We start from the raw sequence: 25,266 nt of genomic DNA on the forward strand, positions 1-25,266 counted from the left end.
TTGGACATCCAAACTTTGTGGGATGATAGACCTATATCTGTAGATGTGTTTAAACTATATTGTTTTGTTCGGCGTAACTTCCGGTCGTCACCGGAAGCACTTCAAAAATAATTATTTTTACGCATTAAATTCGTTTTCCATATAATAAATATATAAGTATAAATTTATACATAGCTTATCTATGCGATGTTATATCAACAACAAAATTCTACTTCCGGTGAGATATCTCAATTATCTCAGGTAGGTTTTTTAAAACACATGTTGTACCCACGAGATCTCAGAAACTAAAAGTGATCAAAGCACAAAACTTTCACGGATGAGAGACATTTGATTGAAGATGTGTTTAACTAGTTTCATTTTGTCGACCGTCACTTCCGGTCCATACCGAAAGAGTTCAAACAAATCAAGCTGGTTATCCGTTTAAGTGTTTTCATTAGATAGTTTCAGTTACTTTGATAAATACTAATGTGAGATAAGCAATTAAACAAGAAATAATAAATTGAATTTTAACTGAGCACTTCCGTTTGTCCGTTTCCTGTCCCGAAACTAAAAACCTTATTTCGACGAGATCTCTAAAACAGTGACGACAAGAACAACCAAACTTTGTAGGATGATAGACTTATGTTTGTACATGTGTTAACGCTATTTTTTTTTTGTCCGGCGTAACTTCCGGTCGACACAGAAAGTAAACCCAATTTTGATCTTTTAAAAAAATATGTTAGTTATTTAGCATGGGATTTAAGCTATAAATTTAAGATTTAAGCTATAAAAATACAACAACATCTACAGATGGTAAAAAAACCCATAAAAAGTTCTACTTCCGGTGACACATCTCAAATATCTCAGGTAGCCTTCTTTTTTAAAAACAAAGTACCCGCAAGATCTCAGAAACTGTGAGAGATCAAGACATAAAACTTGTATGGATAATGGACATCTGATTGAACATGTGTTTAAGGGGTTTCATATAGTCGTACGTCATTTCCGGTTCTCACTACGAAGCGTTCAAGCAACAGAAATTTTTAACTTTAGATTTATTTAAACATTATACTCAATGTGATGAACAGTAACGTATCGTAGGTAAATGTACTAAAATATGTACTTTCAACTTCTTTAATCACTTCCATTTGTTCGTTTCCGGTCCCGAGACAAAAACCATTTCTCAACAAGATATTAACAACAAATCAAAAAAAACTTTAAGGAAAGACAAAACAATATATGAAGATATGTTTACTATGTTCTGTATGATCCGGCGTAACTTCCGGTCGTCACAAAAGTACTCTAAAATTGACATTTTGTCTTTTTGTTTTGTTTATTTTTTGGGAATTCCTGTACAGTCTATATTATATCCATTTTCTGTTTACAAGATAAATGGATGTTTTGAACAGATTAATACATGAGGAACGGAAGACCTTTTTGTTGCTATAGCAACAAGAGTCTAGTTATTATTATTATTTAGGTTTTCCGTTTCCAGCGGAAGACCTTATTGTTTTCGTACTATTTCTTCTTCTTATTTTTTGTGCACGCGATTTCTCAAAAACTATTCGGCCGATTTCTATCATTTTTTCACAGATGATGAGGCATGATCTGAATTTTATATTTTTTTGAAATTTTTGTTGTCGTCACTTCCAGTACCGATTTATCGGCCATTTTGTAGTTTTTTACGACCTATTTTGTGCAGAACTGATCTCAGAAACTAACAGAGATATGATTATAAAATTTTCAGGATAGGTAGACTATAGTTTGAAGTTGTGCCCTATTCATTTGTTTAACGCCAGGCACGAAAATCGGGTACGAATTTTTTTTCAAAATGTTCTTACGTTTTGATCTGTATCTTTTTATCATTTGATATTTTGTTAAGACATATATAACAAAAGTGGTAGGGAATAAAAAGTTCTTTCCAACAAAATCAAGAAAAAGGGGCTGACCCTTTAAATTAGGGGCCAAGACACTCGTAAACTGTTTTACAAATAACTTAAAAACGATAAAGATTTTGTAATGCAATATAGAAGCAAAGTTGTTGATCGTAACAATATCTATCAGAAAAAATTATTGCCACGCCCATGTATTACGTAATTAGGGATTATTAGGGGCCAAAGAACATAAACTTTGACGCAATATATCAAGAGAAGGAAACATATTTTGTTAGGCATCGTAGAAGAGAAAAATCTTACAATGATGATTCTAATCGATTCCACTAATCAAAACACTAATGTTTGTCCCCATGAAGGATCTAGAGGGCTGGCCCCTAAAATATTCAATCATTTGTATCTAAAAATGAACAACAATTTCAGATAAGTGTAAGAGCAAAAAATGTAAGTATTCTTGAGAACTTTTGAATGAACTCAAGAAATAAGGGCTGACCCCTTAACTTAAAAACGATAACGATTTTGTAATGCATTATAGATGCAAAGATATTGATCGTAACAATGTCATTTTGTAAAACTCATTGCCACACCCTATGATGACATAATAAGAGTTTTTAAAGAACCAAAATCTTAAATCTTTAATGTGCTGTAGGTGAAAAAGCAAAACACTTTTTTAAGCACTGTAAAGGATATTGACAATCGTATCCATTATCTGAAAGAAATGGTTGAGGGGGAATTCTGAAATTTCATTAATATTTTAATCGTATCGTTTAACAAATTGAACGGAAGACCTACTCATTACTCGTAACGAGATCGTATCTAGTTATTACTATTATCATTATACAAAATTTATAAAGCGCCATAAATAATTTATATAAGATTACTCTAAAGCGCTGTACAAATAAAGACTATTGCCATGAAAGATAAGAACATAAATAATATTCCTAAATACACTAAATTAAAAACTACATACATATAGAACTTACACTAATTTTTGTTACATGTAAGTTGTAAAAATCAACGCTGTGCTGTCTCTGAACTCAACAAGATAACGTTTAAAATGCGTAAATACTTAAGAATTGTCTGGATAAGCCTTGCTAAAAAGATAAGTTTTCAATATTTTTTTTTTAAAACGAATAAAATTTATCTAATCTTATATTTTTGGGAAGGCTGTTCCACAATGTAGAGCTGGCCACGTCGAACCGCTTGTCATTTTACGACCTAATCCGCGCACGCCACTGAACAAGGAGCATAGAGCTCTCTGTGCATAGATACCTATTTGGCTTGTAGACCTGGACCAGTTCCTGTATATGCAATGGCTATGTTAAAACAACATTAAGAAAAATAGCCCAATCAATGTAATGTATAACCAGTGCAGAACTTTCTTTCAAAACCATCATTTTTTTCTAAGACAGGAAGTAAATAATAATAAAGTTTTCTATCACAATATTGCTGGTAAATTTTAAAGTTTACCTTGCCTTGGAATTGTTCCAGTGAGAAATATATTCGAGTTTAGTGTATTATACCAATCCTGAACAGCCGTGCAGATTGACCTTTGGCGAACTCTTACATAATGACTAACAACAAATAGATTACACAATCTGAGGAATAGTATATAACATACTGTGCCGGATAATTATGCCAGTGCCAAGGTGGCATTTTTGCACCCGTCTAAGCTGCATATATTGAAAAATTCAAATATGCCATATGATAGACCATTGCTTACAGAGTTAACAGCCACCTTTGTTATCATTGTATCTCACCTGTCAGGTGAGATATTTACCTTTCAAATACAAATTCCTATAGGAAAAACATTTTCCCATAGGAAAAACAATATTCCTATAGGTAATTTTGTAATAGGGTGCATTTTATGATAATTACATTCATGCATATTATTCATATTTCATCTTCAACATCATCATCATCATCCTATATTCCATATTTTACATGTACATATTTAGAAACAGACTACTATCCCTGTAACTCCCTGTCTTTTATGCATCTATCAAGTAATCATTACTTAATTACCTTTTCTAGTGGTTTCTAATATTTTATAGCCTTAAGTCATTTCACCTGTATGGTCACTTACATACATGTGGACAAGATCAGGTGGTTTACTTAGCCAATAGTATGTTTTTATGATTTTTTCCCGCTTTAACTGAGTAGCCTTTGTGACAGACCAAGGCTAGGATTCTTATGAGTAAGACCTGATTTCTTTAAGAGACGATTTACCTTATTTATTTATTTCATCAACACATTTGAAGCAGTCAGTTATAGTAAGTGTTTTTATTTTTTGGTATTCTTGAACTTTAATATATAATTTAATAGATGATAATGATATTTTCTATTAATTGGTACATTTGGCTAATTCTACTTGTTTGAGGTTATAATACCTTATTTATGAAAGAATGTATTTTATAAATTATCCCAGTAATTCATAGTTCTGATATCTAAGCTATAGTATCTCATTTCTAATATATGTGAAAGGTTAGTTATTGTTGCCATCTTTAATACTTGTAGTTAGAGACTAGCTACCATTGTCAGAGTAATCTGCAGGATTGTGCATGAAACCTTGTTCCATAAACAGGTGATCGTTGCAAAGTTATATTTTTATATTTATTTTATGTATCTTGATAAAATGTAATCTACAAAGGAGTTACATTGAAAGTATATGTTTTTATTTAATTAAATATTGATATTGATAAAGATGTAGAGCATATTTCTATATTTTTGTAAATTGTGTTCAAGGGCAGTAACTCTTCTTGACACTGAAATTATGATGCATTTTAATCAGAGTTATCCTTCTTTACAAATAGTTTGATTAGTGAACTCTGAGCATTTATGTATTTCATGAATATGTATTTTATGATTGTATATTTTTATGCTGAAACTTATTGTAAACAATTGATCCTTTTTATGCTGATATCTATGAATTATATTACAGGGTTTAAATCCTTTATCCGAATAAATGAAGAACCCTTAAAGTGGATTTGTTTGTTTCTTTGGGACAACCCACTATCACATTTGGCGCCCACGTTGCATTCGGATACCAAGGAGATGGGGACCACACATGAAGCTGACTGATGTCTACAGATTCTTATGGTGGAAAGCCGAGGTCTATACAGATTGAACACTGGACTCATGTTTTGTGACTCTTGAATCCTGACCTGTTCCAGATTCCAGACTCCGGAGCCATTCAACACCTTGAGTTAACAGACAGCAGACAGTGCAGCCTTTTTGATCATGTGAGTGACTAGAACATTAAGAAAGTGATTCTTGCTTTGATGACTGTTTAACTGTCTGTCTGGGTGTCTGTAGTAACTTTATTGACATTGCATTGAGCATTGATTGATCTCTTTTGACTAGATCTATTTGATTATTATCAAATATAGACTTTTGGTATTTCATGTTTCTATGTAGATAGTATTTATTTTCAATATTTGAATTCTGCCAATCATCATCAGTTTTAAAATCATCATTCATTTTTCATTGCTATAAATACTTGCAATTTATTTTGTTATGTAGAGTTATTGCCCTTTATACAGAGCAATTCATTATTCATTTTTGAAAATTTTTTTGAAATCAATTTGTGATTAAATTTTTTGAATTAGCCCTAATGTAGCAATCTAAAAGTAAGACATTTTTCATTAATTTGATAAATTTTTCCATTTTTTTTCCATTGACAATTTATTTTTGACATTTAAAATTTTTTTTTCTGCCTCTGACTTTTCATTTTTGACAGTTGCATTTTGAATTTAGATATACATTTTGCATTTGAGTCCTACATCATTTTTTTTCTTTGGTTTAAACCTGATTAATTATTTTTTCAAACATTTTGATCATTAGGTCAACATTTTTCATTTACACACTCACCCATTCATTCTCCCTTTCATCCACTCATGTTATGCATGTAAAGCACATGCATCAAGGGCAGATAATCTTCAAATGAATACTATATGACTATTAACATTTACTTGAATCATTCATTTGAGTGAACTGTGAACACTATGCTGTGATTTTCAAGGAGACGCTGAAATTCAAGTGATATAACTGTGAAATTTAGTGAAAAAGCAGATATTTGTGATTTGCATTTAAATATTGTGAATTGTGTACCAACTGAAAATTCAGCATGGGAGACAAAATTTCTGAGGAGGAAGGAAAGAAAATCATTGAAGCATTTGAAGCTTTGAAATTAAAACCAAAATGCGATACACCAGACGATCTCAAGAAATGGCTGGAGGAGAAGTCGCAACTTGGAGCAACAGCGAAAATAAAAACTGAACAAACAGATGAGACAACCAAACAGTATATGAACTTTCCTAGGATTTCAACATTTTCTGGATCGCCGAGAGGAGAAACAAGTTACGAACTATGGCGCTACGAAATCCAATGTTTACTCAACGAGAAAGTATACAGACATGATCAGATTCTACAAGCCATCCGGAGATCAGTGAAAGGAGAAGCAGCCAACATCCTCATGAGACTCGGACCAGGAGCAACAATAGATAGCATCATTCAGAAAATGAACTCCATCTACGATACTATTGACAGTTGTCAAAGAATACTTGGACAATTCTATAGTGCTCAACAAGAGGAAAATGAAAGTGTTTCTGACTGGGGATGTAGACTTGAACAGATCATAAATAAAGCTGTGATGCATGGTGAAGTTCGACATTCTCAAGTTGACAATATGTTACGTCATGCATTCTGGGATGGACTTCGATCTGACTTGAAGGATATATCTGGATACATCCATGATAAAATTCTGTCATTTGATGAACTTAGATCAGAACTAAGAGCAATTGAACAGGACCATGAGAGAAGAAAAGTAAACAAAGGAAAGAAAACTGGACCAACCGTTATGAGTGTAACTCACGAAGAAGATGAAGCTTCCGGTATGGATGACATCAAAGGGATGCTACTCAAATTAACAGCTGATGTGCAACAACTGAAAGATGATCGCCTACAGCAACCTCAGCCTCCATATAATAGAAACATCTTCCCTAGAAACAATGGAGCACGCTTTCAGCATCCAGTTGCACCTCGTCCACAAGTACCCATACAACAACAACAGTTTGGACAACAACAACAAAGTTCATTCGGAGGTCAACAAGGAAATTACTTCCAAGCAAGACACCAAAGACCTGGACGAAGTTCATTGGGACCTAATGGACTACCCATATGTTATAGATGTGGACAGGAAGGACACGTTCAGTATGGATGTCGAGTGAGAACAGACCATGTCAGCAGACCGTTAAACTACAGAGGACTAGCATCGAGAGGCAGACGCTAGGCCACGGTCAACCAATACAGAGCCTCACTGAATTACAACAACAAATACCAGGACTGATGGGAGAACAGAATATCATACACGTTAACATCAATGGTGTAGATACCGCAGCTTTACTTGACACTGGAGCTACAGTGTGTACCATCAACACTGACTTTTACAATTCTTACCTACAAGATGTTCCACTCCATTCGTTCGACGATATTATTAAAATCAAATGTGCAGACGGAGAGAACATGCCATACTTAGGATACATCAAAGTAACTGTCACACAAAATCAACAGCAATATGGATACAGAATATTGGAACAAAACAAAGACATTTTCTCGACTAGTGATACAGACATTGGTCACAGTAACAGAGTACAACACAAGATAAACATGAATGATGAAGTTCCTTTCAAGCAAAGACACAGGAGAATTCCGCCATCAATGTTCCAAGAAGTTCGAGACCATCTACAGCAATTATTAACAGCAGGAATCATAAGAAGATCAGAATCACCATGGACTAGTAACGTCGTACTGTGTAGAAAGAAAAACGGTGATCTGCGCATGTGTGTCGATTATAGACAGTTAAACGCAAGAACAATTAAAGATGCATATGCACTTCCTAGAATAGAAGAAATATTAGACTCTCTTGGTGGAAACTCATACTTTTCTGTACTCGATATGAAGAGCGGATATCATCAAGTTGAATTGTTTGAAGATCATAAACAGAGAACAGCATTCACAGTAGGACCTTTGGGATTTTTCGAGTATAATCGCATGCCATTTGGTTTAGCTAACGCCCCCGCAACGTATCAACGACTCATGGAAAACTGTCTAGGAGATCTAAATCTGAACATTTGTTTCATCTACCTTGATGATCTTATAGTATTTTCAAAAACTTTTGAAGAACACGTTAAAAGACTGCAAAGCATATTCCAATGTATCAGAGAGAACAATTTAAAACTTTCACCTAAAAAATGTCAATTTTTCATGGATAAAGTGAAATACGTAGGTCACGTAGTTTCTAAAAATGGAATCGAACCAGATCCAGACAAGATTGAAAAAGTTGTGAATTGGCCTAGACCAACCAAACCAGATGAAGTAAGACAGTTTGTTGGATTCGTTGGTTATTATCGACGTTTCATCAAAGACTTCACAAAGATTGCGAAACCATTAAATCAGTTGATGCCACCCACTTCACAGAAGAGCCGAAAGAATTCCAAAGCACCGCCATCTTGGGAATGGGGAGAAGATCAAGAGAAATCATTTCAACAACTCAAGAGACATTTATCATCACCACCAATATTAGGATTTCCAAATTACAATGAACCATTTGAACTTCATACAGACGCCTCTTTGTTAGGACTTGGCGCAGTTCTCTATCAGCTACAAGACAACACAAAGAGAGTAATAGCTTATGCAAGTCGAGGTTTAAGCAAATCTGAAAAACGCTACCCTGTACATAAACTGGAATTTCTAGCCTTAAAATGGAGCATTTGTGAAAAATTCAAAGACTATCTCTACGGACAAACCTTTAAAGTTTATACAGACAATAATCCTCTAACTTATGTTCTATCAACAGCACATCTTGATGCAACAAGTCAACGATGGATAGCAAATTTAGCATCATTTAACTTTGATATTATTTATCGACCAGGAAAATCTAACAATGATGCAGATAGCTTAAGCCGTTTACCTGGACTGACAAACCAAAACCATGAAAAAACTTGCAACATCTCAAGAGAAGCAATCCAATCCATTTGCAATGCCATTAATGTGTCACCTTACGCAGAATGTCTTGCCATAGATTGTGAATCTATAAAAGAAGATTTGATTCAGCCAGAAATTGATGAAGAAATAGACATCACTACCGCCCAATACAACGATCCAGTTTTGAAATTTTGGTTTCCATACATTAGGAGCAAAGTCAAACCATTCAGAAAAGAGATGCCAACATCTCCAGAGCATATGACAATATACAGAAATTTTGAGAAGCTGAAAATCATCAATGAAATCATATACAGAGAAACTCTTGTCCAGAAAAAGAAGAAGTATCAACTACTGTTACCATCATCGTACATACCAACAATTCTGAAATCACTACATGATGATATGGGTCACCCTGGGAGAGATAAAACAACATCATTGATACAAGACCGATTCTTCTGGCATAGAATGACAGTTGACATAGAGGAATACATTAAAAAATGTCAAAGATGTATATTGAGAAAATCACCTGAAAATCACAAAGCACCTCTTGTAAACATCGAAACTTGTCAACCTTTGGAACTTTTGTGCTTAGATTTTCTTACCCTAGAAACATCTAAAGGAGGTTACGAAAATGTACTTGTCATCACCGACCATTTTACCAGATATGCACAAGCCATTCCAACAAGAAATCAAACCGCAAAAACAACAGCTGATGTTTTATTTAATAACTTTATCATCCATTATGGAATACCAAAGAAAATCCACACCGACCAAGGAGCAAATTTTGAAAGTAACCTTATCAAAGAACTATGTGAAATTACTGGTGTGATGAAATCAAGAACTACACCTTATCACCCAATGGGAAATGGACTCTGTGAAAGATTCAATCGTACTTTAATCAAGATGTTAGGAACTCTACACCCAGAACAGAAGAAAGACTGGAAGAAACATATTGGTCCGATAGTCCACTGTTATAACTGTATGAAACAATCTTCAACAGGACAGACCCCATTCTATCTTATGTTCGGCAGAGAACCCCGACTACCTATTGACTTAGCTTTTAAAACAAATCCATATGAAGATAAACAGACAATGACTCATTACATAGAGAAACTTAAAGAGAGACTTAAAACATCCTACAATTTGGCACAACAGAATGTAAAACAATCTCAGGAAAAGCAGAAAGATTTTTATGATAGAAAAGTAAGAGGGGCAACACTCAAAGCAGGAGATAGAATTCTCGTCAAAATAGTGTCTTTCACTGGAAAACACAAAATTGCCGATAAATGGGAGAGTGAACCGTACCTAGTACTTTCACAACCAAATCCTGATATTCCTGTTTATAGAGTTCAGCGAGAAGACAAATCAGGAAAAGTACGAACTTTGCATAGGAATTTATTACTTCCTTTGAATTTTATACCACCAGAAAGAATCGACATATTACCAAAGCCAGTACCAAGAAAGAGGAAATTGAAAAACAAATCAGAAGAGCCAACTCCAACTGAGCCTGTTAAATCAGACACAGACAGTGATGAAGACATGGACTTCCCACATGACGTCATACATGTTCCTCACACTGCTGCTGAGAAGATCTTGGGAGAAGATGTTGGTGATTTGGATGCAGGTGATATTGTGGAACCTGTCCATGAACCACATATTGCAGAAGAGGACTTCTTACATGATGCAGATGCAGACGCAGATGCTGAAGAAGATGAAGAACAACAGCCGGCTGATCGAGACGCTATCCAGCATTTGGATACGAATGATGAGGAGGAAGATGCAGAATCCCAGGAACTTGAAGATTCACCAGAACCTCAAGTTCGTAGATCTTCAAGAGTTAGAAGAAAACCAACATGGATGAACACAGGCCAATTTCTGGTAAATCAACACGTAGCAGAAACAAGTTGGAGAGACAAAGCTGAATTCCTTCTGAAAGTAACTAAAGAACCAGCTTTGAAAGACCATCGTGATAAACTATTGGATGGACTTTTAAAAGTTATTGTGAAATAGACTTTTATACTCTTTTAAACCAGCAAAATGATGGGACATCATTTTCAAGCAGGGGGGAGAGTGTAATAGGGTGCATTTTATGATAATTACATTCATGCATATTATTCATATTTTATCTTCAACATCATCATCATCATCCTATATTCCATATTTTACATGTACATATTTAGAAACAGACTACTATCCCTGTAACTCCCTGTCTTTTATGCATCTATCAAGTAATCATTACTTAATTACCTTTTCTAGTGGTTTCTAATATTTTATAGCCTTAAGTCATTTCACCTGTATGGTCACTTACATACATGTGGACAAGATCAGGTGGTTTACTTAGCCAATAGTATGTTTTTATGATTTTTTCCCGCTTTAACTGAGTAGCCTTTGTGACAGACCAAGGCTAGGATTCTTATGAGTAAGACCTGATTTCTTTAAGAGACGATTTACCTTATTTATTTATTTCATCAACACATTTGAAGCAGTCAGTTATAGTAAGTGTTTTTATTTTTTGGTATTCTTGAACTTTAATATATAATTTAATAGATGATAATGATATTTTCTATTAATTGGTACATTTGGCTAATTCTACTTGTTTGAGGTTATAATACCTTATTTATGAAAGAATGTATTTTATAAATTATCCCAGTAATTCATAGTTCTGATATCTAAGCTATAGTATCTCATTTCTAATATATGTGAAAGGTTAGTTATTGTTGCCATCTTTAATACTTGTAGTTAGAGACTAGCTACCATTGTCAGAGTAATCTGCAGGATTGTGCATGAAACCTTGTTCCATAAACAGGTGATCGTTGCAAAGTTATATTTTTATATTTATTTTATGTATCTTGATAAAATGTAATCTACAAAGGAGTTACATTGAAAGTATATGTTTTTATTTAATTAAATATTGATATTGATAAAGATGTAGAGCATATTTCTATATTTTTGTAAATTGTGTTCAAGGGCAGTAACTCTTCTTGACACTGAAATTATGATGCATTTTAATTAGAGTTATCCTTCTTTACAAATAGTTTGATTAGTGAACTCTGAGCATTTATGTATTTCATGAATATGTATTTTATGATTGTATATTTTTATGCTGAAACTTATTGTAAACAATTGATCCTTTTTATGCTGATATCTATGAATTATATTACAGGGTTTAAATCCTTTATCCGAATAAATGAAGAACCCTTAAAGTGGATTTGTTTGTTTCTTTGGGACAACCCACTATCACAATTTGAAATTTCCTATCGGAATACAAGAACTTCCTATAGGAAGTTTGATTCCGACAGGATTTGATAAAATCCGATAGGAAAACTTATTATCCTATAGGAAAACTACATGTCTGAATCAAATTCCTATAGGAAAAACCATTCTCCTACAGGAAATATAATTCCTAAAGGACTTAAAGAAAATCATATAGGATTGTCAATATTTCCTGTAGGAGAATCAATTCTCAAGATCAATTTAAGATTTTATTTATTTAATCACCACAGATAGATTATTATTTCATAATTACACAACATTCATAAAGAAAATCCATTTGAATTCAAGAAACAAACAATTTTTTAGGGGAACTATTTTTTCGTGCGGAAGGTTTTTTAGACGAAAATGACAGAAACAAGCAATTTTATGAATTTTCAATATACTTTTCTTTTTATTATACTTTATTCATTATTCACATTGTTAACATTTTATAGTTTTGTAACATATTTTATAGGTTCTGTGTGACATGTACAAAATCAAATCTTGAGAATGTGATAGCCGTTTAGCATAAAATCATGCATATATAATAGAACGTCTGAATTTTTTTAAGCAAAATTTTGCGAGAATTTTACCTTTGAAGCCCTATATCTAAAATTTGACATCACTGACCCCCATGTTATATTATGTCAAAATGATACTGAATACATATTTAGGCAAACTGGATTAATCTAATAAAATTCTTGATATTCAAAAAGTTTTTATTTCAAATCAAATTGTAACTATTATAGAAATTGTCTATTTTAAATGCAAAAAAGGTCACACAAAAATGTATGCAGCTTTGTACAATTTTTTCGTAATCCCTCTATGCAGTGTGACCATTGTGCATAATTAAAAACACTATTTGAAGAAATAAGTTTGCTTCATCAAAAATACTGACAACAAATCCTAATCAGGATGAAATTGCATTTTAGGTGCAAAAAGGTCAAATTAAATGGGCCATAACTCAGAGGGATGGATACTGATCCCCCATTATCTTTGTATTTTTTAAGTTTGTTTTGTCTACAGATTTCAATGATATACTTCTCAAGAAAATCTTGATACAACAACATTGAGGAGTGGGATACCTTAAGTGTTGTCTGTAGATATATTAAAGCAATTTTGGATAAAAGACAGATGTATGCTACTTTGTTTTCTTTCTTTTTTTATTGTTTATGTTTTTGTCAAGAAATGTCTTTGTATAAAAGAAAACCGCTTATTTTTGAATTTGTTTTCCTCTTTTGTTTTTTTTAAGGGGAAGAGGGCCAGTTAGTTTACATTTGCACGCTTTTTTGCTATCTATTTCAACTGGAATTGACACCCATGAACATCATATATCTAACTATATATTTAGATAAGGTTAAGTGGTATAGCAAAAGAGTAAATTGTTTTACATGATAAAATGTGCGTCGTTTAGAGTAATTGCTGTTGTTGCAAAAAAAAAAAAGACTCAAAAACATGTTTTACAGTACGAGTCTAAGTTAACAAACCTCTAATATCGCATATTGATTGGTCTAAAACGAAATTAATGTGTCCCGAAAAAGGATTATGAATATCAAACTTTAAGCAGCTTGTTAAAGCACTCAATTTACGTTACGCTACTAAAGCAATAACTGCCTTATCTCAACGAAGTCTTGTCTTGTTTTTGTTAATTCACTAGAAAATACATTTTTATGAAAACTAAATCAGTTTAAAATTTTGATTGAAATACCTGTTTTGACTCTGTTTGAATCCTAAGATGGGGTAAACAATTAAAAAAGATGATTTTTCTTTATGTTTTAGCCATATGCAGAGCAAACCGAATTACAATTATTTTTCACTTCCCTCTATCAATATAGTGTTAAAGAATTAAGGTTGTATCATCATCTTTCGTTAAGGATCCTCGTTATCCTGTAACTTTTGTTGTTGTTTTTTTTTTTTTTTTTATAAAAGTACATCACAACATGGTAATGTTAGCTCACAGTGAATTTCACAACTGTTTATATTGCCAAATTTGGTTGTATGTGTATCGGCTCATAGGGTAGCACATTGTCTAGGTGTCCTGCAGGTCCCAAGTTCGATTTCAGCAGGAACTTTCGTTTTGTAAATTTGCGAGTTTCATAAGTTTTCAAAAGTTGACTTTTCCTCCTGATGTATTTGTTGTCAAATACAAGTGGAACTCATTAAATACTTCCATATCTCCAAGAAATATAAATGTTTGTACTTGTATGAAAAACTTTTTGCAAAGATGTGGAAGGCCCTTAAATGGCGTACCTTAGATGACAATTTTTTAAGTTTGTTATCAGTAAACAATATGGGAGGCTAAAAATATAAATACCATTAATATATATAATATGGATATTACTTTAACTATATCTAACCTACTACAAAATGAACAAGGAAGTTATTTACTTGTATTTTCATAAATATTTGAATATGATACACAACCCGTTGCTTTTATGTTGCTAATCAATGTTTCTTATCGTTAAGAGTTGAATAATCTTTCAATATTATTATATCATTGAAATTTTATGTTTGTGAGATCACAAGACATACTCTCTCTCTCTCTCTCTCTTTTCTCTCTCTCTCCCCAGATTCTATATTTGCCAACCGCAATCATAATGATTAAGGTTACCATCTATTACGCAGTTAATAAGCAAAAATGACTCGTATGTTTAGATTGAATAAAAATTACAGTCTTGTAAAAAAACATGACGTTCAAAACATTCCTACATTATTTTGTAATCCGTAAAATAAAAATAACATTGAATCAACAATGATTATATGATTGCGCCCATGAGAAAAGGGTGCTTATGGCATTTTTTACAAAACAGAGAAATAACGTCACAAACATATGACGTTACGTCATAACGTCGTCTGAAAAGCGTAAAATTTATAACGCGTCATTTTCATCGCGTTTTGTTTTTATACCTTTTTTAAAATCTAATTTTCACATCATTATAAATCATCTCTTATCATACTTCATTTGAACACAAATTTGATTAACTACATGCATTTCTGTTTTTCCTGATCTGAGCTTAATGCTCCAACTTGGCTATGATTTGGAGAAGAATTATAGAAATATTTTATCAATTTTAGGTGCTTTTTTTTTTTTTTTTTACAGCGCATTGATATTAACATATTTACACCAATTACATCTAATTTAAAAAAATCTTATTTCAAATATTCAGACCATGCACATACTGTTGATTCCTTATTTTACGCAGGTTCTTAATTAATTCCGCAATTCAGCAGTTTTCCATCAAATCGCTAGAACGTAAAATCGCGAATGCCGAATTTTTATCATAGCACACGTTTAATGTAGGTTAATACATATGTCCAGAAATAAAAACGAGATTGTAAAATTCGCGAGATGCACTTCTCGCGATTTGACACGGATATTAATTCATCGTGTTTTAATAGGAATCTACGCTTAAAGTGCGTGGATTAAGAAAGCAAACAAAAAAATGAACCTAACAAATACATGTACTTGTATCGTCTTAATTCAGCAAGTACCGTTGCCGTTATTGTTTTAACGATGTACGACTTTTTAATGTATGCTGCATGTACAATAAACATATCTTCCTGATATATTACACAAAAGCAGTAAGTAGAAAAATGTCTGGTTAAACCAGCTATCTGAAAATATCACAGTAAAAAAAAACTATTTAGAAATAAGAGAGATTAAAGTCTGCAGTTCTGCACCCATCTCACCGATCCGGTAAACACTTGTATTGTTTAATTTGTACTAAGTTTAGATAACATGTGTCTGTGTTTCCTTGCACATCCTTATGTTAGGAACGCTGCATTTACATGTACAAAATGAATCTGATATGCCCATAAAAAACTCAATTCATTGTTTGAATTCTTAACGAGACCAGGTCTAATTATCTCTACCCTATATATTTTTTTATGAAATTTCCTGCATGAAGTTTCACTGGTATATCAATTATCTTTAACAAAAAAAAATAGCGACCCCGATTTCCTTCAATGTTCCTTCAGTAGTCTTCAATGTTATCAATTTTCTTTAGAAGTCCCTATGGGAATTTGTTGAAAAGGCGCTAAATCTTATTTTCCCCTCATATTATTTGTATCTTTGCCCACGATTTTTTTCGACCGATTGATTTAATATCTAGAAGTAGAGCTACAAGTATGATTTACTCCTGGTTTTTTAATGAATTGGAGGGGCAAAAATGGGTGTGTGTAATAAGCGCGAATCAAACAATGAAATGCTTTCTCTGGTAAACAATGCACGATGTGAAGATGGCAACATTGCAATAAATAAATAAATAAATAAATAAATAAATAAATAAAAATTAACATAACACGCCCTAGCGGGTTATGTAATTTTATTCTGTGATGATCGCTACCGTCATAACCCACATGAATCATTAATGAAAGTATTTTATTGTTTATATTTACATCCTTCTTTTTACAGATTAATGAATTGGTCGTAAAGAAAAAGTAAAATTAACTTTATTATTGTTAATGTACATCAATATGTTAAATAAACGGAACAGCTTCGTCATCTTAAATGGGAGGTTGAGTCTAAAATCATCATGAATCTTTCGTGTAGTCGAGGATTTTTCTAAAGCTAGTCGATTAATGTTTCGACCAATCGATAAACGAATGTAGATTTCAGTCCTGTCAGTTTCTACAGAGATTTGAATTACAATTAATTTTCTTCAGAAATAGAAGGAATCATACTTGGTGGATGTAAATAAAAACAAAGAAGTTAACTCAATGTACAACTTAATCAAAACACCACTTAATGTTCCTATCGGCCGTGTTTTTTGTTAAAAAGGACGTTTTAAACAGACGATTTCTTCTATTTTTTTTTTCTATTGAAAATTGCTATGTTAATATTAAATTTTGCTTGTAATTATGTCCTTATTACGTCGATTTTGTTTTTAATATTGTTGTATATGCTTAAAAGGTGTTAAACAGTCGAATGATTCAGAAATGATGTAATCATACTCTTATCCTTTTCGGAAAATTAAAACTTCCTATTTCAAGTTATAAATTTGAATAAAGAGCCAGAACAACAAAATAGTCATGACGTGACTCCTATTATATAATTACAGGTTAACTCCAACCTAATTATACATTGACCTAATTTCTAAATAAAAATTAAAAAAACCAAGATTCTTTACGACGACGCACGCAGTATGCTTAAAAAAGGGGGAAATGTTTTCTTGCCGGTACCTACGGTGAAACAAGAGTTCGGAATATTTTTCCAAACATGAGTATTTAGTGATAATTTATTGGAAAAAATGTAGACATCATAATTAAAACATATTTTTACTACCATATATAAAATTAACGACTCGCTCTTTTCTACTTTAATACCGATAAATCATGATCGAAAATGTTTAATATTACAAACGTTGAACCTACCTCATGTTTTATATCGGGACTTGTTTTTTAATTCAATTAGCATTAATAAATCAATAACTTTGCAATCGTCAAAACAAACCTTAAAACTTGATGACGTACATTTTCTTCTGACCATTACTGAAGAACTTGAAAATTCAGACAGTTTCACGATCCCGTCGAACCTGAGTTTTATTTTCACATTTATTTTAGTCGATGGAGTGGATTCATAAAATTATTTTACTGATTTAATTGTGTAAGATTTACAAATGATTTTGGAATGTAGGATACTTAGAGACTAATTACAGCGCACTGACGGTGTATTTAAATGCATGCATAAGCTGTGGGTTATAGGTAATGAACGGTTGAGAGTTATCTAAAACTAAAGGTGAAATATACATGTGTACATTCAAAACACGGAATCAATTTCTGCAAACTGCCTGTTTTCTCTATAATACTAAACCTACATATTTGCCGTGGAAAAGTAAGTGTCCGGATGTTGTTTTTCATGTGTGGGCACGCCCGAAATGTGTAAGCACGGGGGGGGGGGCTTAACTGTTGTAGAAAAACAATCACGGTAGTTTGAAAAAATGTGTCTAGAAGTGATCGAATCGAAAGTAAAAATATTCCACATACACACAAAACCATTTTGTATTATGTGAAATTTATCAGTATTGGAAGGGGGTGAATACCATCCGATCCAGGGAAAGGGCACTCTTTTCCATAAATTCTGCATAAAGTCGAATGGAAAAATCTTTTGAACAGAAAGGGTGGTGTAAAGGGCATGATCCCGGCAGTGGTCGATTACCTACTTTTTTAATTGTGTTTATCTGTGAATGCACTTGTTAAAGTCTAGTTACTTCTGAAACAATTTCTAAAACTTCAAAAGAATAGTTCAATGCTGCTACTACATGTATAATTGAACAATGGATCATGATTAAAACAATTGTACGATACGGGACTTCTGATATTGTTTTAAAAGTTCAAGTCTAAAAGATGACATATTTAATAATGTCACGAAAATCGTATATGTTGTTTATTTAAAAGAACAAAAGCGACTAATCTGTTTTAGCTATTCATTGTTTATATGGAAACGACAGTGTTTATGTAAATGAAATACGTTCACATAGATTACTCCACTTAATGGTTTCTCGTTGATATCCCAAAAGAAACTGAAACTAAACAACTGCATTTTTTTTTTTTTGAAAAATCGCTTTTCACTGGCAGACAACTACGCTGTCAGTAGAAACATTTTACCGGGGTATTTATGCTTAAAAAAAACCAATAAAAACAAACCTTTGTTTTTAAAATAAATGAATAACATAGATGCAAGCATATAACTATATGCAACAATGTGATAAGATTCTGATAACAAAGTGCTGTATTTTACGTTTATTAAATGACTAATTCACAGTAATGATTGATAACCTTTACTTAAAAAACTGTTGACGTTGCGTATGTGAAACACGACGTTGTGATTTTCCTTATGAAATAGCATCACTCTAATTGGGAAAAACCTCTACTTAGAATTAGCGTATAGCCATAAAATTTTAGATTTGACAACTTTGAGATGTGTTAAATTCAATTTTGTAAAAATCTTAAAATGTGGAAAAAATGTCATAAGCACCCTTTTCTCATGGGCGCAATCATATATCAATGAAAATTTATGTAACAATACCTTAACTTAAGATATGATTTACACCTTTTTGGTTGGATTTGTGTGCCTATTTATGTTATGAGCAAGAAATAAACATAACAATTATGTCATAAACCCGAAAAAGTAAATGGTTTAAAATTACTAAAATGTTAAAGAATGATTACCATTATTATATTATTACAGACTAATTCAACTTTGATTTTACAAGAAAATCCCTCCCAAAAAACCAAAACAAAACAAAACAAACAAACAAACGAAAAAAAAAATTAAAAACAAACAAAAGCAAATAAGCAAGCCAATGCTTTAAAACAAATAATGGGGTGTTGTTTTTATTTTAACATTGTAACGGAACCAATTATACCAATGTGTTCATTTGGTCGTGTCAAAGTAATTTAAAACAATATTTTGCACAGTTCTCTTTCTAAAAATTGCATTCGCATTTTTTCATTACATCTATTTTTTTTTAAAAAACACTCTGTCTTCATTTAATTAACATAGACCCCTCATTATTCAGGTCCTATTCTAAAGAAGTATATATATCATAGTGAACATTTTTGTAAATTTGCTCGAGTTCTCGGTAAGTAGAAAATCTGTTTTCTTGAACATAAATACTGTTGCCATATGTACTTGGATTTTCGACAGATTCCTCTACCTTTTCTTCTTGATTGCGGCATCTTAAAAACGCCTGTCTAGATCTGAAAGTTAAGTAATACTTTATTGAAATGAGGTATTTCCAAATTTTACAAATTAACAGGAACACTATTAAGAGGGCTCTCGATGGTCGTGGTCGTATTTAGACTGTTATATATATATATATATATATATATATATATATATATATATATATATATATATATATATATATATATATATATATATATATATATTATGTTATGGATTTTCCCCTTACTACAGCTATTAACAACAGTTGATAGCTTAAAAAGATCATATCTGAATGTATGTGCTAGATCTAATGGTTAATATGTTGTTCAACAAGAATCCTTATATGCAAGTGAAACATGACCCGATCACTAGTAAAAGACCTACATGAAAATCATGTTGAGGATAGCACTGACTGAAAACAATGCAACGACGATGATGATGGAATAAAAAGGAACTTCTAGTGTAGATTGCGAAACAGGTTGACTGTGTGCTGCAAAAAAGTACCATATATAAGTTTCTCTAATCAATACAGTTACATGTTCATATGAGAAAAGCTATGCTCGAAAAAAACCAGAAAACTGTAATGACGAAATGAAAAGAAACTTGAACTGTAATCTGTATAACTGCAAAAAGGTACCAAATATAAGTTTCTCTAAATCAATCCAGTTACACATGAAAGGTGCAACGATATTTTTTAATTTGTTTTACCTAAGTTCATTCGTTTTCGTTTGTTATTTGTGTGAGTTGTGTTTACATGTACTTTTCTATTGGTAATTAATTACATCACTTTGAAGGATATTAATTGTTTTGATTATTTCCTGACTGAGCTATAAAGAACCAGGAAGCAATTGCAATTGTCCAGTCTTCCTTCTTTTTATATAATATCGGGTTATGCAATATGTTGGTGTATATACATTGTTTAATGATAAAAAAACAAGGAAATATAACGTTATATGAATTTCATCACATTTTAGGATATTAATTGTTTTGATTAATTCCTGGCTGAGCTATAAGGCACCAGGAAGCAATAGCAATTGTCCAATCTTCCTTCTTTTTATATAAAAAATCGGGTTATGCAATATGTTGGTGTATATACATTGTTCAATGATAAAAAAAACAAGGAAATATTACGTTATATGAATTTCATCATTTTTATTTCTCTGACTTATTTGGTGCTATTGTAAAAATAAATTTTAGAATTGTGTAATTTCAGCTGTCACTAACATATATGTAAACTATCACTTTAATCCGATAATTTTTGTTCCTTTCTTTATATACAAACGTAGTTTGAGATAGACCTACACCAATGGTAATTTCTTTGGTTTTTATTCCAAATCGATGTTTTTTTAAAATATACTTTGGAACCAGCGAAAGTTAATTAACAGTGTGATATATCATTTCTGATTGATTTCAATTGAAATAAATTTCAAAAAAGTGATTAAATTTATATGAAGACTTTAAACTTAAACACAGTCTGATAATAGTAAAATTTAAACATTTGATGGAAATTGACAAATCATTCTTACAGTCATCTCTTGGTGAATAAAAAATCAAAAACAAACGCGAATCATATTTATTTAGTTATGCAGTTTTTCTATCGTTTAGGGAAAAATGCTACGCATGCATTATGGGCACTGATTAAATTAACATAAACTGAATATATAAAATGTATGTACATTGAATACATAGGTCTCCTTGAAAGCCGGAAGCACATCCCCGAGGGCACAGACCGGTCACGTGGTTACATTTTTCTCCGTACAAGTAGAGACAATGTCCACATGTCCTAGAGCAATTAGGACCATATGTGTTGTTGTTGCAAACTGACATTACATGTAAAAACAAAAAAGTAATTTCAAACTTCGTTAATTACTTACCGAGCACAATATATCACATAATCATATATGAAAATGTTGACAAAACTTCGAAACTACCTGGACTTTAAGGATGCTGTAATGTAAATTCGGTGCAGATTTCACCAATCAAAATGACACTGCCATATCGTATTATATTTGTTAGCAAGTTCAGATAAGTTATTTTGTATTTTTACTGAGCACACTTGACAAATTATAGAAGTTACAAAGTATGTAATAATTTAAATTAAAAGTTATATTGATATTTCGTTCTGCTTTACATAAAAGAACACAAACCATTTATCAGAAATGTTTATGACGTATAGCTTAAAGTAATTAAATTTTAAATAGATTTAGGGATATTCAGAAGTTCATGTAACTACCTGAAATTAAAATTGTTTTGATTTTTTTTACTATAGATATTAATATTTCTTTCTGATATGTTGTAAAATTGAAGGTCAATAAACAAGCTCAATGAAAAAAAGTTAATGCAATAGATAGACTAGTTGCGTGTTTACCCCATCGAGTTCTCGCAAACAAACTTTAAAACTAACTTTACCTTTGACACAAATTTTGGTGAGCGTTCGCAAGCACGCGCTCTGCTTAACGCGAATTATGATTATTGAAAATGAATCAAACTGTAAAAGCCTACATATCCTCCATCCTACACTGGAAGATTTATTTTCTTGTATGCATACGCATATCTAACTTGCCTCTTTCAATTTAATTCATTTTTAAGACATACATGATAGAATACATGTATCATCCATATACAATAGTTGTTCATGAGATATAGTGTTACTGGATAACCCCTAATGTATCTGTGTACATTTCTTTTTGGCTTAAAATCGGATTACTTAATTCACAAAAATAAATTACATAATTTGAACTTTAGTAAGAATTCATTGATAACGATTTGAATTATATCTGCATCCATCATGCCTGTCTTTTTTTTTACATAAGCATGGTTGTATTACTTTTTTATTACCAGTTTTGCATTTGCTCCCTTTATATCCATCTTCACATCCATTTGGACAAGCACCATTTTCGTAATCACATTGTTCTTTTCCATAGCAAAAGCCACATACTGTATTGCAGTTCAACCCATATTCACCTTCACATGCTGTTAAAACAATACAATCAGGCTTTCATCAAAACAATTTCAAACCACAAGTGGTTCAATCGTTATAAAATTGGTAGTTATTTCTGGGATTTAAGAAGTTTTGAAGTAAAATTTAGATAAACAAAGATATATTAAATACTTTGAACAATGTAAAATAGTATGCATTTGCTACTTGTAGCTTGTCTATTTAATTATTATGATTAGTTTTGCCTTTTTCAGTAAAAATACTATAAATTATTGTAGTTTCATGTGCTACTACACTCAGTGTTAGCAACACCATTAGCAAGGGGTAACGACAATCAGTATAATAAAATAAGTAGTGCCCGCTTAGGTGGGTAAGAGTTGAAATTGACACCTCTGGAAAACCATTGTCAACCTCCGCACTGTTTACATAATGGTATTTACCTATATTACACATAGATCCTTTATACCCCAGGACACAGCTAAAACAAGTCCCATCCACAACGTTACAGTCCCCATTCTTACAGTTATCTGGACAAGAAGTGGAACAGTTCTCTCCGTAATAACCTAAGGTCAGACAACCTATAAAAAGGAAACATAGCTATGTTTATATATTTTTTGACTTTTCAAACAAAAGATTGATCATCTCGAAATATAAATGTTCTTAATAGGTTTATTATTACATTACATTACATTACACCATATTGATATATATTAAGTTAACGTTCAGATATTTCAGATATTTCGAAGGAGATGAAAAAGTTTAAATGTTTTATTTAAACGAAATTTTAAGCATCATAAAATACGAATGTAATCTTTCTGTACATCTTTTTCAAATTACATGACAATGAACGTGTAAGGACTTTTTTTCTCAAAAAGTGTATCAAGAAAACAGTGTAATAAAAGATATAGGCTATACAAAGAGTTCTGAAAACGTGATGTGTATAAGCAATAATTGGCTGATGATTTATGTCTTAAACGTTTAAGCCGTAAAATATGGATTTTAATACAATTACAATCCTTTTTTAAGGACTGAAGTAGTTGAAAACTTCAGTAATATCATATCTACCATAGAAATCTAGACCTGTATGATTTTAGGTCGTTAACTCCTGCTAAGGCCGACGGACCTTATTCACTTCTAAAATGGTGAATTTAATGAAAACTTTGTATGAGTTTGAGTTACTAAAGATATATTGAAATCAAATAAAACAGAATTGTATTAAATTTTTAGAACAGAACATTTAAATTTTTTTCCAATTGAACATAAAGGGGAAAAGCGTTCTTGTGAGAGAAAAATAATCTAAGAAAAACATATGCAATAGATTTTCAATCCAAATTGAAAAATATGAAACTTATATGATGATTTAAAACTGATATCAATTTTAAAATGACCATGTCGTCGACTTCGTTTTTACGGAGGAACATGCCAAAGTGAGGTGTGTCCTTTTCATTCTTCAATTTTTCATGAAAATTACTGCCCTCACCCCTCATATGGTTATTTGATAACGATAATCTTACGAAACTCTATCTATTTAGAGGTAAATCAAAACAATAACATGCTAATAATTGTTAAGGTTTTGATTGTATAAATAAATGCTATTCGTACATACAATCACAATCCATGTTTCAAAATAATAATAAACATATCTGAAAGTAATTTTTTGACACCTTTCTATATGTACGTGTTGAATTGCCAATGTATCATAATGTAAAAGAAAATGTTATGAATTATTCTTTTAAAGAAAAGATATGTACATACAATGCAACGTAATGCAACGCTAAATGTTGCGCTGCTCAAAAGGTTTACGCTTCATACAACTACGCAAGGAAAGCCTAAGATGTACACCTTTTAAAAAATTCAAAATGTGCTCTCTATTATGCTTTATGATTCTTTTAATCTTACCATAAACTTCAACCTCACACAGATCGTTAAAGGCGTAAGTAGAATATCCAGCAGGGAAGGGACGATGAGTTCTGTTGTTGTGGTAAATGACGTATCTCCCGTGTATAAGGCAAGTTACACTGATAGGGTTGGGTATTGTGGCTTTGGTATAGTTGTTGTCCTTGAAACACAGTTTCCAGTCCTTTCTGTAGGTGGTGTTTGATACGTAGATTGAAAATCCAATAAATCTATCCGTATGGGCGTTGCCTTTATCTATAAGTTCATGAAAAACAAACACGAACTTATTTTCAGTGTAGGATACCTACAGGTCTAGCGAAAAGTATGTCTTTTAAAAAATACAAGCCCAAACTCTGAACGAAACAAGGGTGTATGTTTGTTTACACTCGATGGAAGGAGCACATTTTGGATATAGAATCGACTTTATACACTGATATACACTAATAAAATTTGACGTCATGAAGCCTTATGTAGTAACGTTTTTATACGTGGTTCTATTTTACAGAAAATGTTCAAATCTTTTCGACAAACCTAAGATTAAAATGTAATAAGATGAAAACACCTCAATTATCGTTATTTGTTTTCTTAATTATGACATTTTTAGGCTTAATTAAGTGATTAGTTTATTTTAGTGTTGTAAAGTTTAGGATATATTGATT

General features: G+C 31.9%; 1 protein-coding gene across 7 annotated transcripts in view; it reads right to left on the minus strand.

The window, feature by feature from the left end:
• The window catches only part of LOC109621166 (multiple epidermal growth factor-like domains protein 11), a 131,982-nt gene that overhangs the window by 60,863 nt on the left and 45,853 nt on the right, over nucleotides 1–25,266 (minus strand). For 6 of the 7 annotated variants that reach the window (XM_066069325.1, XM_066069312.1, XM_066069319.1 and 3 more), the window contains exon 3: nucleotides 24,611–24,862. The exons of the other annotated variant lie outside the window; for it this stretch is intronic. In XM_066069325.1, the coding sequence (XP_065925397.1) occupies nucleotides 24,611–24,862 (252 nt within the window). The remainder of the gene's footprint in view (nucleotides 1–24,610; nucleotides 24,863–25,266) is intronic. 7 annotated transcript variants of the gene reach the window in all.

Source organism: Magallana gigas, chromosome 1, assembly GCF_963853765.1.
Source record: "Magallana gigas chromosome 1, xbMagGiga1.1, whole genome shotgun sequence".
NCBI classification, from domain to species: domain Eukaryota; kingdom Metazoa; phylum Mollusca; class Bivalvia; order Ostreida; family Ostreidae; genus Magallana; species Magallana gigas.